Source organism: Podarcis bocagei, assembly GCF_964188305.1.
Source record: "Podarcis bocagei genome assembly, chromosome: 2".
NCBI lineage: Eukaryota > Metazoa > Chordata > Lepidosauria > Squamata > Lacertidae > Podarcis > Podarcis bocagei.
Window position 1 is genome coordinate 7,991,072 of NC_138126.1, and position 13,927 is coordinate 8,004,998.

At 44.3% G+C, this 13,927-nt stretch overlaps 1 protein-coding gene across 2 annotated transcripts; it reads left to right on the top strand.

The window, feature by feature from the left end:
- Nucleotides 1-28: 28 nt before the first annotated feature.
- On the top strand, nucleotides 29-12,073 carry LOC308580723 (uncharacterized protein). Of its 2 annotated transcripts, none has more exons than XM_081182804.1 (6): nucleotides 29-150; nucleotides 7,107-7,592; nucleotides 7,781-7,862; nucleotides 8,222-8,304; nucleotides 10,327-10,453; nucleotides 11,019-12,073. In XM_081182804.1, exons 2-6 carry the CDS (start codon nucleotides 7,197-7,199, stop codon nucleotides 11,951-11,953), a joined length of 1,623 nt encoding a protein of 540 aa, XP_081038930.1. In that variant the 5' UTR covers nucleotides 29-150; nucleotides 7,107-7,196; the 3' UTR covers nucleotides 11,954-12,073. The 2 variants fall into 2 exon arrangements, with proteins under 2 accessions (XP_081038930.1, XP_081038929.1); XM_081182803.1 differs by lacking the exon at nucleotides 29-150 and adding an exon at nucleotides 2,900-3,004.
- The last annotated feature ends 1,854 nt before the right edge of the window (nucleotides 12,074-13,927 follow it).

The window sequence follows — 13,927 nt, forward strand, 5'->3', positions numbered from 1 at the left end:
TACTGAGCAAGGAAAAGGGGTGAGAAGAAGGTGGAGGAAAAGGGTGATTTGTGCAATCCGTTTCCTGGCCACCACCAAATTCTGGGGGTGACCCCGGCCAGGCTTGTTGCTTCATCTGTGCCTGGGAGGAGGAGGAGGAATCATCTGGCGGTGAGTTCCAGAGGCTCTATATATATATATATATATATATATATATATATATATATATATATATATATATATATATATTTGCTTTCGTAGATTTTCACGGGTACAGGAATGCAGGTTTTGGTGTCTTCGGGTATCTTACACGGGAAGATACCCGAAGACACCAAAACCTGCATATATATATATATATATATATATATGTGTGTGTGTGTGTGTGTGTGTGTGTGCGCGCACACACACACACATATAAAAAACAATTTCAACATAACAATATATCAAAACATATCATATTCATCATTTCCCCCCTTTTCCCCCACTCCCCATCAAACCCCCCTCCCCCCCAGACTTCCTTCAGCTCCTCTCTCTGATTTCTCAGCACATGTTATTCTCTGCATATTATAAAGTTATATCAGTCCTTATATTATCTATCTACCATGTTATCAATCAATAAATTTGCGTGTTTATCCAAAACCTGCCAAGGAGTCCAATTCATTTTGTTGTATTTTTAAATACTTTGTGGAAAGTTCCCATTCTTCTTTAAAGTCACAGTTGTCCTTGTCTCGCAGTTTGTCTGTCAATTTAGCCAGAGTTCCAGAGGCTTTAGAAGTCCAATCCTAGGGGACCCCTGCGACGCAGGACTCTCAACTAAAGCATTCACGACGGGTCTTTTCATTGTATTTCTATGGTTTCTTTTATATCTTACATATTGCATCTTAACCACATTCCTACAGAAGTTGAACTGCAATGCAATAGAATATGAGGAGCAAGAGAAGGAACTAAAACGCAATTAAAAACATTTAATGGGACAGGTGTCAGTCGCAGAAAAAGCAGGGGCCTTGCTCACCATTCAGCTGAGATCTGGCTGAATGGGAGATATGAGAGCCATCTTCTAATAGCTAACGGGCTGTCACACGGCTAGTTTTCTGTGGTCCAGAGGTCTGGACTCAAAATAATAGACCCAAATGACCCAAAAAAGGCAGATTCTGACTAAACATCAGGACTGTGTAAGAGCTGTTTGACAGTGGAATGGGCTTCATTGGGAAGTGGCAGACTCTCCTTCCTTGGAGATTTTTAAGCAGAGCTAAGTTGGTCCTCTGTCATGGATGCTTTGAGTTGAGAGTCCTGTGAAATACAAAATTTAAGGTCTTATTCCTTCATTATATATATAATAAATGTTCATAAATGTACCGACCAAGCACGTACATAGAGATGTGGACCACATGTCTGGAGCAGCACAGGAAGACCTCCCTGAAACCATTTTGACTCCCAAACTGACCAGATGTTTTCTCTGCAAGGAGGGAGGGGGTGAGGGAACCTTCCCATTGTCTCAGGAATTGGGAAATCACCGTCTCAAAGAAATGGCCAGACTACCAGGAAAGGCAATCAGATAAGGCATTATCAGATAACCTGGCAAACAGGAAAAAACAACAACATTCAAATTTCTGCTGTAGATCAACTTTTCTGTGATGTAGGTATGATGTTTGTGGGGGGTGGTCTTGGGTTACACCCCGTGGTCTGGAGCTCCAGGGCAGGGAATTAAAAATGTCTATAAAAGGGCAGGCACACCTTGGTTCTGGGTCTTCCTCCGCTCTCCTGTGTGTGAGGGGAGCACCCTGTTGCAACAGTTCAATAAAGATCAGGCTTACGAGCTGCTTTTTTTCTAAATATTCTCTGGTTGGCCTCCTCCTTCTCCTACCGATGGAGAACCTATAAAAGACTCTATAAGGGCTCTATAAGCGTGCTCACTTATGGCTTATGTGTGTGGTACGGAAGCTGTACTACCCAGGACAGGATGGGGTTGTGCAGAGTTGTTAAGGCAGCAGAGAGCATTGTTGGCTGCCCACTCTCCACCTTAGAGCAGATTTATGCCACAAGATCCCATAGGAAGGCACTGGACATAGTAAAAGATCCATTGCATCCTGGTCACTGTCTTTTCGAGCTCCTGCCATCGGGACGGAGATACAGGACGATGAAGACAAGAACGAGCCGTCTTAAGAACAGCTTCTTCTCCAGAGCGATCTCGGCCCTAAATGGGAAGCCCGGACTTTGAAAGTCATCTAATCTCCCTTGCTGTATTATACTGTATTGTTTAATTAGTGTTTTTATGGAGCAGTCAAGTAATTTCATTGTCCCCGAAGGGGGCAATGACAATAAAGATATTATTATTATTATTATTATTATTATTATTATTATTATTATTATTATATTATAATATTATATTATTATTATTATTATTATTATTATTATTATTATTATTATTATTATAAGGGAATAAGGGCAGATTTTTGTTTATTACACCTGCTTTGCATGGGGTCGGTCTGGATGACCCTTGGGGTTCCCTTTCAGCTCTACAAGTCTATAATTCTACAATGGGGCTTCCTAAGTCCTTGCAGAGCCTACTTCACTGTAAGCTGTATCTGGCCAAGGGAGGGGACAGCTCAGAACCATAGCTGTCAACTTTTCCCTTTTCTTGCGTGGAATCCTATTCGGAATAAGGGAATTTCCCTTTTTTAAAAAAAAGGGAAACGTTGACAGCTATGCTCAGAAACCCAGTCAAGGGGGTCCCCCCCAAAATAAAGGCATCTGCAGAGATTGCTAGCCGCTTCGAGACTCTTTAGGGTAGTGATAAAGCGGGATATCAAGTCCAAACTCTTCTCCTTGGCTCTTGGCGCAGAGAGGGAGAGAGGCGCCAGCTTGGTGCGCTCGGCTTGCCAGGGGTTAAAAACAAGTGAGCTGGATTCCTAGAGAGGACGGGGAAAGAAAGTGGGGGGCGAAGTCCTCCAGAGCAAATGCACCTCCCTCTGAATGCAAAGGGAGCTGGCGGTGGCTTTTGTGTCTGAAGTGCCGTAGGGATCTGGTGAGTCTTCTCGGCTTTCTTCCATAGCATGCATTGGGGAGAAAGGGGGTGTCCCAGGGCTGCAGGGGGAGCATGCATGGGGGGGGGGTGTTCAGCTAATGCTGGGGGGGGCAGCCACCCGGCCACCACCCCCAAATCAGGGAGCAGAAGTCCCCCCTCCCTCTCTGCAAAGGCAGGGAGGGGGCGAGTTTGCAATAGGTCTGCAGCTCTAGTCTCCCTTTGCCACTTTGGGGAGGGGGAACGGAATGCAAACAAGCCACATTTGGGAATAAGTCGCATCGGTAGCAGAGGTCGTAGCCGGGCGGAAACGTTTGGGCATAGAATACACGTTTTTGTTTTTTTAAATAAAATTTTTATTGGTTTTTCACAATTTATATAAACACAAACAATACACAATACAAACAAACAAACACATAAACAAACATGTATAATTTCAAATCCTTTTTTCTTAAACCTTACTTCACCAACTTCCCCGTACCTCCCCTTTCTGCATCCCAATTTCCAAATTTGTTTCAGTAAATCCTCCCCCTTAATTTTATCTAATTTTCCCTTGTACTTTTCTTTTACTTAATCTTTTACAGCTGTAATCCCCTTTTTCTATAACCTCAACATTTTAGCACTCATTAATTTTACAATATTTCTTAAGATAAATTTTGAATTTCTTCCATTCTTCTTCCGCCGTCTCTTTCCCCTGGTCTCGGATTCTGCCAGTCATTTCAGCCAGTCCCATATAGTCTATCACCTTCATCTGCCATTCTTCCAGAGTGGGTAGATCCTGTGTCTTCCAATACTTTGCGATGAGAATTCTTGCCGCTGTAGTAGCATACATAAAAAAGTCCTGTCTTTCTTTGGCACCAATTGGCCGACAATGCCCAAGAGGAAGGCTTCTGGTTTCTTGGGAAAAGTACATTTAAGTACCTTTTTCAATTCATTATATTACAATACACGTTTTTTTAAAAAAATTAAAAATGAATACCTGACCTATAGAGATGAAAAGAAATAATGGCCGTTGGGAAATTGAGGAAAGAAAGCGCTTTCCCCCTGCTGCGGTGCGTAGTCAGAACTGTGGAACTCGCGGCTGCAGGAGATGGGCAGCAACCGTGCTTCTGACCGGCAGTTGCTGGGTGGAGGAAATAATAATGCCCTCCAACATTTCTCCTGTGAAAATAGGGGTGCCCTATTTAGTGGGACGTGGGTAGCACTGTGGGTTAAACCACAGAGCCTGGGGCTTGCCGATCAGAAGGTTGGCAGTTCGAATCCCCGCAATGGGGTGAAGAAGAAGAAGAAGAAGAAGAGTTTGGATTTGATATCCCGCTTTATCACTACCCGAAGGAGTCGCTCCCGTTGCTCGGTCCCAGCTTCTGCCAACCTAGCAGTTTGAAAGCACGTCAAAGTGCAAGTAGATAAATAGGTACCGCTCCAGCGGGAAGGTAAACGGCGTTTCCGTGCGCTGCTCTGGTTCGCCAGAAGCGGCTTAGTCATGCTGGCCACATGACCTGGAAGCTGTACGCCGGCTCCCTCGGCCAATAAAGCGAGATGAGCGCCGCAACCTCTGAGTCAGTCACGACTGGACATAATGGTCAGGAGTCCCTTTACCTTTATTCCTATTTTATTTTATTTTAACCCCACCAATTCCCAGGGTTCCCTGGCAAGAAGGGTTGATTGTTAAACCACTCTAGGGATAAAATAAAAAAAATCCTTCCAGTAGCACCTTAAAGACCAACTAAGTTAGTTCTTGGTATGAGCTTTCGTGTGCATGCACACTTCTTCAGGTTTCGTGTGCATACACACGAAAGCTCATACCAAGAACTAACTTAGTTGGTCTTTAAGGTGCTACTGGAAGGAATTTTTTTATTTTGACTATGGCAGACCAACACGGCTACCTATCTGCACTCTAGGGATGGCAGCCGTGTAACTGGGATGCATGTGTGGGTCTGGGTGGGTGTCTCCTAGCAACCCACAGCATCCTTAAAATATGGTGCCCAGGATCCTTTGGAGGATGCCATGACTCTTTAAAATATATAGTGCAGATGAGGCCTGTATATTTATTTTCTTAAGGTTTGTTTTCTTCCTCTCGTGCTGTAAAGTGTGTGTGGTTAGTTATGGAAAACCTCAAAGGGTGGGGGGAAGCCAGCAAATTCCAACAGGCTCCCACACCCCACTTTCTTGAGGCTCTATGTGTGTATTATTGAGGCATTTTCCCCCACATTTGTGGCTTTATGTTATTGTTATTGTTGTTGAGGTTGTTATTATTGCCATGGGTGTAGGCCTGGGGGGGCAGCTGCCCCTCCCTATCAAGTAAATAAATAAAAACACTTAACTAAAAGTAGAAAGCTTTTGACCGATTTTTCTGAACACTTGGGGTCAACAGAAAGTAATTTAAAACAACTTTTGTCAAGACATTTCATTCCAAATCTGATAGGCAGATCCAGAAAGAGAATGATGGCAGGTGGGTGTCCTGCCCCCTCCAACATTTAAATCCTGACTACGCCCATGATTATTGCTGTTGCTATTATTACGACATTTATTACCCAGGACAGGTTTAGAATTCAGTATATTTAAAAGAGTTGGAACAAATTAGAATCACGGGAACAGGGTGGGTCCAGAAAACACATGGATCAGGTGTCAGAGGAGAAAGCGCCAGGCGTGTCCCTCTGGGGAAGGAACTCCCTAACCTAGGAACCGCCGCAAGGATGCCCTCTCTTGTACCACAACCACCTCAAACTCTTGAGGGTGGTGAAGCTACAAAGAGGGGCCCCTCTGCCAACCTGAACACCCAAGATGGTCTGTGGGAAGGACGTGGGTCTTCAGATACAGTGGTGCCCCGCAAGATGAATGCCTCGCAAGACGGAAAACTCGCTAGACGAAAGAGTTTTCCGTTTTGGAGGTGCTTCGCAAAACGAATCTCCTATGGGCTTGCTTCGCAAGACGACAATGTCTTGCGAGTTCCTGCTGGTTTTTTTTCCCTTCCCCCCCCTTTTTCTAAGCCGCTAAGCCGCTTATCAGCTGATCCGATCAGCAGATAAGCCGCTAAAAGCAGCTAAAAGCCGCTAATAGCGCTAAGCCGCTTATCAGCTGATCCGATCAGCAGATAAGCCGCTAAAAGCCGCTAATAGCGCTAATCCACTAATCCTTCAATGGGCTTGCTTCGCAAGACAAAAAAAACCGCTAGACGAAGAGAATCACAGAACGGATTCTTTTCGTCTTGCGAGGCACCACTGTATTTGGGACCTAAGTGAGCGCCTTTAATAGGACACCTGAGCTTCAGGTGGCAATGTTAGCTCCAGGAGTTCCCTCAAGCATATATGGCTGGGGGTTAAATGATGTAACATCAGCGTCATTATTATTATTATTAAACCACCCATCACCCTAATTTCCATGGGCAAGTTACAACATGAAAACGCTACTACTACTACTACTACTACTACTACTACAACTACTAATTATTATTATTATTACTACTACTACTATTTATTGAATTTATATACCGCCCTATACCCGGGGGTCTCAGGGCGGTTCACAAAATAAAATCAAGATATAACACCACAAAATACCAAATAAAAACAAAAACAACAACCCAATAGCCACCCCCAAAACAAAACATTTTAAAAGGGCATAGTGTGTAAATAGTGCCTACCAAAGGCCTGGTTGAAAAGGAACGCTTTTGCCTGGTGCCGAAAGGTGTATAACGAAGGCGCCAGGCGAACTTCCCTGGGGAGAGCATTCCACAGACTGGGAGCCACTGCAAAGAAGGCCCTGTTCTCACGTTGCCACCCTCTGAACCTCTTGAGGAGGGGGCACACAAAGGAGGGCCTCAGAAGATAGGTTCATATGGAAAGATTGCGGACCTGACCTGTTGTTGTTTGTTGTTGTTGTGTTGTTGTCATTGTCGTCATTATTATTATTATGGCATCCATCTGACTGCGTTGCCCCAGCCACACTGGACAGCTTCCAGTTTAAAACAACTGACAATCACAGAGTCTGGGCTGGTACAGTCTAGCCCTGGTTCCTAGCAAGGTGCATCTATGCTTGCTCAGGGAACATTTTGCTTCTCCTGACAGTGTTTTAAGTTTTACAACAGAATTGTGTATTTGCTCTGTAGGTTTGGTAGCACCTCAAATTAGGACAGACAGAACTTGGCATAAGACAAAGGGATTCCTTCAGATCCTTTGGAGGCTTCCTGAGAGCCCAGATGGATGAACAAGACTCAGCTGGCCCTGAAGCAGGAAGGGGCAATGCCATCCAAACTGGGAGCAGTGGGGGATTCTGGGAAAACTCTGTGCAGAAGATCCTAGGTGAGGAGGACACCCCCAGCTCAAATGCCCAGAGCCAGCAGTTCAGGCAGTTCTGCTACCAGGAGGCCGAGGGACCCCGAGACGTTTGCAGCCGACTCTACCACCTTTACCGCCAGTGGCTGAAGCCGGAGAGACACACCAAGGCTCAGATCCTGGATTTAGTGATCCTGGAGCAATTCCTGGCTGTCCTCCCCCCGGAGATGGAGAGCTGGGTGAGGGAATGTGGAGCGGAGACCAGTTCCCAGGCGGTGGCCCTGGCCGAAGGTTTCCTCCTGAGTCAGGATGAGCAGCAGGTGAGAGGGACTTTCCTCTGGATAATCCCAAGGGGCTCAGAACATGAGGGAGAGTCTCCCAAAATTCTTTACATATTCCCCATCCCTTTTTCGAAAAGCATCCCAATACCCTTAAAGTTTTTACCTGTGCCGTTGTTTTTCTAATTCTTCTCCCCATTCTCTGTTTTGAATCTTTGTTGCTCTTACAGAAAAAGGATCTATTTGCAGAAATGGGCACTGGCTCCTCTGAGGTGAAAAAGACTCAGTTGGAAACCAGAGAAAGGCCACTGGGTAAGGATGAATCCTTTTTTCTCTCTCCGTTTGGTCACATCCTGTTGTTTTTGAAACTAATCTGTGAGTCCTTTTCATAGCTGTCAACTTTTCCCTTCTCTTGCGAGGAATCCTATTCGGAATAAGGGAATTTCCCTTAAAAAAAAAAAAGGTAAACGTTGACAGCTATGGTCTTTTACACTTGGGTCCAAAAGCCCAAGGGAGGAGAGATGTATTTTTACACAACTAAAGTATAAAATGGGTGTAAACATGCACATGCAGTCAGCTGGTGAGACCGTTTTGAAGGCCCACCTGTAGTTAGAGATGCTCTGCTTAACCTCTGAGAGAATGGCTTCCCAAATTACCTTTGTCTCTCGCAGGTGACAGAATGATGCCAGCAAGACCTCCTCATCCATCATTTCATGGTGGCCGAGGGGAAGCAGCGGCTGTGGAACCAGGTCAGGTAAGAGAAAGGAGCATTGTGGGGAAAGAGGCTGAAGAGAGAGGCAGTTGGGTGCCTCTGGGCTCGAACGAATTTCTCTCCTCCTCTTTGGTTCTGTCAAAGCTGCCCTTAACAAAAGCTGGAAAAGCTATTCAATAAGGTTTATGTGCTGAGAATAAAAGCCGCCTCACCTTAACTAGCCTTCTGAATATCATTAGTATCATTTATCGGGACTTGGAGTTTTATTTATATATTCATCGTTTAATACTAAAATAGGCTTCTAAGTAGTTTGCAAACCACAGCAAACAGTGGCCAGGAATCACCTAACCACCCCATCAGTTGCACCATAGGACTTTCGCCATTTCCTTCCGCGCCCCCCCCCCTTATGCCCCTTGAAGTTGGCTTTCGGGCATCCCCCCCCAAAAAAAAAAACAGCACTTGGAGAGAGTGGAGAGGGGATCCTTCCATCTTGCAAACTTGAATGCCCACGCAGACAGAATGATTTGGAGAGCAGACTGTTGAGTTCCACCCATTTATACAATGATTAATGCCCACCATTAAAATGCACAACAAAAAAATCTCATTAAAACATTAAAATAAGCACGCATAATTAAAATGTGCAGCAAAACAATTCCATTAAAACAACAAACTATATCAAAACAATTCCATTAAAACAACAAACTATATATATATATATACAGTGGTGCCTCGCAAGACGAAATTAATTCGTTCCGCAAGTCTCTTCGTCTTGCGAGTTTTTCGTCTTGCGATGCACGGTTTCCCATAGGAATGCATTGAAAATCAATTAATGCGTTCCTATGGAAACCGCCTTCAGACCAGGTCCGGGGACAGTCTGTCCCCGGACCTCTTCTGAAGGCTGGGGGGGGGGGACAAGGGCTTTTCTTCCCACCCCCAGCATTTTAAAAAACCCCGGGACAGCGGAGGACTTCTCCGCTGTCCGGGCAATCTTAAAATGCTGGCGGGCGGCATTTTGAAGCAAGGGGCTGCGGGGAGATCGCTTCTCCCTGCAGCCCCTTGCTTCAAAAGAGGTCCGGGGGCAGCGCGAAGCGCTTCCCGCTGTCCCCGGACCTCTTTTGAAGCAAGGGGCGGTGGGGAGAAGCGATCTCCCCGCAGCCCCTTGCTTCAAAAGAGGTCCGGGGGCAGCGGGAAGCGCTTCCCGCTGCCCCGGACCTGGGGCTGCGGGGAGAAGATCGCTTCTCCCCGCCGCCCCTTGCTTCAAAAGAGAAGACCCGCTGTCCCCGGGGCAAGCTTCGTTTTGCGAAGCAAGCCCATAGGGAAATTCGTCTTGCGAGGCAACTCGAAAACGAAAAAACCTTTCGTTTTGCAAGTTTTTCGTCTCGCGAGGCGTTCGTCTTGCGGGGTACCACTGTATATAATTTGTTGTTTTAATAAAAATTTCTGTTTTGCAATTTTAAATACTCATTTTTACATCCTTAAGCACATCAAAGAGCAAGTAGATAAATAGGTACCGCTTCGGCAGGAAGGTAGATGGCATTTCTGTGCACTGCTCTGGTTTCACCAGAAGCAGCTTAGTCATGCTGGCCACATGACCTGCAAAATTATCTGTGGACAAACGTCAGCTCCCTTGGCCAGTAAAGCAAGATGAGCCACAGAGTCGTTCGTGACTGGACTTAACTGTCTGTGGCCCTTTACCTTTAAGATATCAATGACTTCCCTTGTAGTCTTTCCATGGTTCATATCACGTATCATAAATCCCTGCATATTTTACAAAAACCATGCCATTCGGTATTCCATTATTGCATCCATCAAAGCTTATTTACACTGTTGAATTTATCTTAATGCTGCCAGCGTTTTCAGCTGTAAACAATTATTTCCCATATATTCAATAAACGTTTTCCAATCTTCTCCAAACATATGTTCTTCTTGTCTTATTCTGTATGCTAAGTCTGCAAGCTGCGCATATTCTGTCAACAACAAACAATTAACAGGCGGAAAACAACAGAGAAATGTGTAAATAATATTTATGCTGTCTAAGAGAAGAACATTTTTCTTTTTCTTTAGGGTCCAGTTTGCTTTGAAGAGGTAGCAGTTTATTTCACAGATGAGGAGTGGGCGTTGCTGGATGCTGACCAGAGAGCTCTGCATAACGAAGTCATGGAGGAAAACTGTGGGATCATGGCTTTTCTGAGTAAGGCTCCCTGTTGGATGATAATCTCTTTTTTGAAATTCAGTACCAATCTGTGATGATCCTCCAATATTTTGATGTAGCTCAACTGCACATCTCGGGTTCTTACACCCCAACAGATAACCTTAAATGGACAGTATCTGTTGTTTTGACTGTGATTAATCTTTCTCCAGTTTTGCCATTTTGAACAATGATCAGGCTGGTCTGAACTGCCCAGGCCTTTTTAAATGTAAGCTTCAGAGTTGTTAGGGGAGCTGGAAGTAGATTCTGTCAGGTTTGTTGTTTTTTATTTTTGCTTCTGTCAGTTTCTGGTTGGCCAAAGAGACTACTGACATTGGAGATGGAGTGGATACCATGACTGGGCCAAACAATATCCATCCTAGGTTTCTTGAATCTCAGGTTCCCATAAATATGTTGTGATTCAACAAAGGCAGTGAACCCTGTAGTAAGACCTCACATCGAACTCCCTTCTGTTCTTCTTCTATCACAAATGTTAATTAGCATTGTTCAATAATTTGGGGGCCTATTTCTTCCTGATGCTCTGATCCTTTTCTCTCTTTATTTACAGGTGGTGATAAATCGGAAATTAAGAACAAGGGAGACAACAACAAAATCCCTTATGAACGTTTGGAGTGTAGAGATGGCTTCAGTCAGAGGTTCCATTCCACTTCCCATCAAAGAAATCCCACTGGGAAGAAATTATATCAATGCTCAGAATGTGGAAAGAGCTTCAGTCAGAGCTCAAATCTCACTTCCCATCAAAGAATCCATACTGGAGAGAAACCCTATCAGTGCTTGGAATGCGGAAAGAGCTTCAGTCGGAACTCGCACCTCACGTCCCATCAAAGAATCCACACCAAGGAGAAGCCATATTACTGCTTGGAATGTGGAAAGAGCTTCACTCGAAACTCGAATCTCACTTTACATGAAAGGATTCACAGAGGGGAGGAACCATTTAAATGCCTGGAATGTGGAAATAGCTTCAATTCCAAGAGAAGTCTCACTTCCCATCAAAGAGTTCATAGTGGGAAGAAACCGTATCAGTGCTTAGAATGTGGAAAGAGCTTCACTTGGAAGGAAAGTCTCACTTCCCACCAAAGAATTCATACAGGGGAGAAACCATATCAGTGCTTGGAATGTGGGAAGAGCTTCAATACAAGCACAAACTTCCGTCGACATCAGAGAATTCATAGTGGGGAGAAGCCATATCAATGCTTGGAATGTGGGAAATGCTTTAATACAAGCACAAACTTCCATAGTCATCAAAGTATTCACCGTGGGGAGAAACCATTTCAATGTCAAGAGTGTGGAAAAAGTTTCAGTCGGAAGGAAAGTCTCACTTCCCACCAAAGAATCCATACTGGCGAGAAGCCGTATCAGTGCGTGGAATGCGGAAAAAGCTTCAGCCAGAGCTCCAATCTCACTTCCCATCAAAGAACTCACAGTGGGGAGAAACCATATCAATGGCTGTATACAAATTTATTTTTAGGAGACTTTATTTAGTACACGGGTGAGGATTGCAATAGGATCTCATCATTTGCCAATGGAGCGAAAAAGTTGCTGCTGTTTCTCAAAACCATGAACTGCATTTTCAGTGCCCAGTATTACTTCATTTCAAATTATTTATTATTATTATTATTATTATTTATTTATTTATTTATTTATTTATTTATATCCCTCCCTCCCCAGCCGAAGCCGGACTCAGAGTGGCTAACAACAGCTCTGTGAGGTACAAGTCATTGGCCAAGGGATTGAATACCTTCTTCACACCATGGAGATGTGAGGATAAAGGATGTCTGGAGAGAGGATAAAGAGAGATTCAGCAACACTGATGAGGTAGCCATCAACGCAGGGGTTTTCTTTGGCCCAGCAATTCATGTACTTCAAAAGCCTCCAAGTTGCGAATTTGTGATGCTCCTGATCGCCACCATCATCCTCAGCATGTCTAGGATGGTGGTGGCAAAAGATTGTGGCTCCTCCTCATGTCTGCTGAACACACAGGACATCTGCCAGAAAAGCCACAAGTTTCAGGTTTTCCTCTGTGAGAAGGGAAAGGACTCCCATTAGGAAGAAAGAGTCCTCTATTCATCATACCTCAGAGGTGGTTGGGTGCAACAGCAAGCAACTACAGTTATCATCTGCACCTGTTATGATACATGGAAGAAGGCTTAGATTGAACCAAGATTCTGAATAACATGGCTCAACCCAGTGCCAGCATCTTACACCTTATTCCATGCCACATGGACAGAGCACCAGATCTTCACCAGTGGGGCATCTTTGTCAGCGTCTTGCATATTTTCCTTGGGCAGCTGATACTGTTCTACTTCCTCCCTGGTGTTAACTGAGATTCAGTCAGTTATAACAGTCGGCATGTTTTTTTGAAAACATGCTGAATGACCACGTCTCCAGTCAAGGCCTTGTGACCCTCTTCACTTGAGGCCTTGCACCCCACAGATTGTCGAGTCTCACATGACCAAGAAGGCTTGTTCTTCTTCCTCAAGATGTGTAACCTGCCTACCAATCTGTCACCTTTTGGACCTTTCCCCTCAGCTATTATTGAATGCAAATGTAACATAAAATGTACTATAAAATACATAGTGTGCATGCACACGAAAGCTCATACCAAGAACTAACTTAGTTGGTCTTTAAGGTGCTACTGGAAGGAATTTTTTTATTTTGACTATAAAATACGTTGATGTTGTAAATAGTGTTACGGTATACTGGGGTGTGATGCCCTCATGCGTCACCCCTCCCCCGGCTCCCAAGGATCATGAGGAGAGAATAAGGTCTCCAGAGATTCCTGATGATCCCTGTTCGCAGAGCGAGTTGGAGTTCTTGTGATAGGATCAATTCTTCACTGAAATTCCTCTCTGCCTATTGATGTCAGGCAGGCAGTTTTGCTGTACTCTTTTCGGCGCCAGCTTAACGTATGTTTGTTCAGGCAAACCTTTCCAGGTGCATGGATGTTGATGTGTTTCAATCTTATATTCTTCATGTTAACATTTTTACGGTTTTAACTTTGCTGTTTAATTTAAACATTTTAATGTTTTCAACGTTTTTTAATTGATAGCTTTGACACTTCTGGTAAACCGCCTAAGAGGTTTTGTTACCATCCGGTGGCATATAAAGTTTTGTTACATATAAATAAATAAAACCCACCCACTCCAATGTGTGTATAGGGGAAAGGCTTAGAAACCTGTTTTGTTTTGTTTTTCTGAACACTTGCAATAGGGACTTCTTTCGCAGCCAAAGTGTAAAAAAATAATAATACTGCTTTCTTTGGTTCTGTATGCCTGTTGCCTGCTGTAAGCATAGCAGCTCAATGCAACCTGTTATTTGGATCACAGCTGGATTTGGGAGTTGGCAGAAACATTGAAGCATGCTGGAATCGCCCTCTCGCTTTGGCCCTTACTATAGTTTTTGAGATTAATTTAAAGACCAGACTTCCTGTCTCCCAAGATGAAATGAAGCAAGACT

What these genes read in the sequence shown, in the direction of transcription:
- LOC308580723 (XM_081182804.1), top strand. Translation starts at nt 7,197, where the DNA reads ATGGATGAACAAGACTCAGCTGGCCCTGAAGCAGGAAGGGGCAATGCC. An exon ending in AACCAGAGAAAGGCCACTGG is followed by an intron (nt 7,863 to 8,221) that starts GTAAGGATGAAT and finishes TGTCTCTCGCAG; the next exon opens with GTGACAGAATGATGCCAGCA. An exon ending in TGGGATCATGGCTTTTCTGA is followed by an intron (nt 10,454 to 11,018) that starts GTAAGGCTCCCT and finishes CTTTATTTACAG; the next exon opens with GTGGTGATAAATCGGAAATT.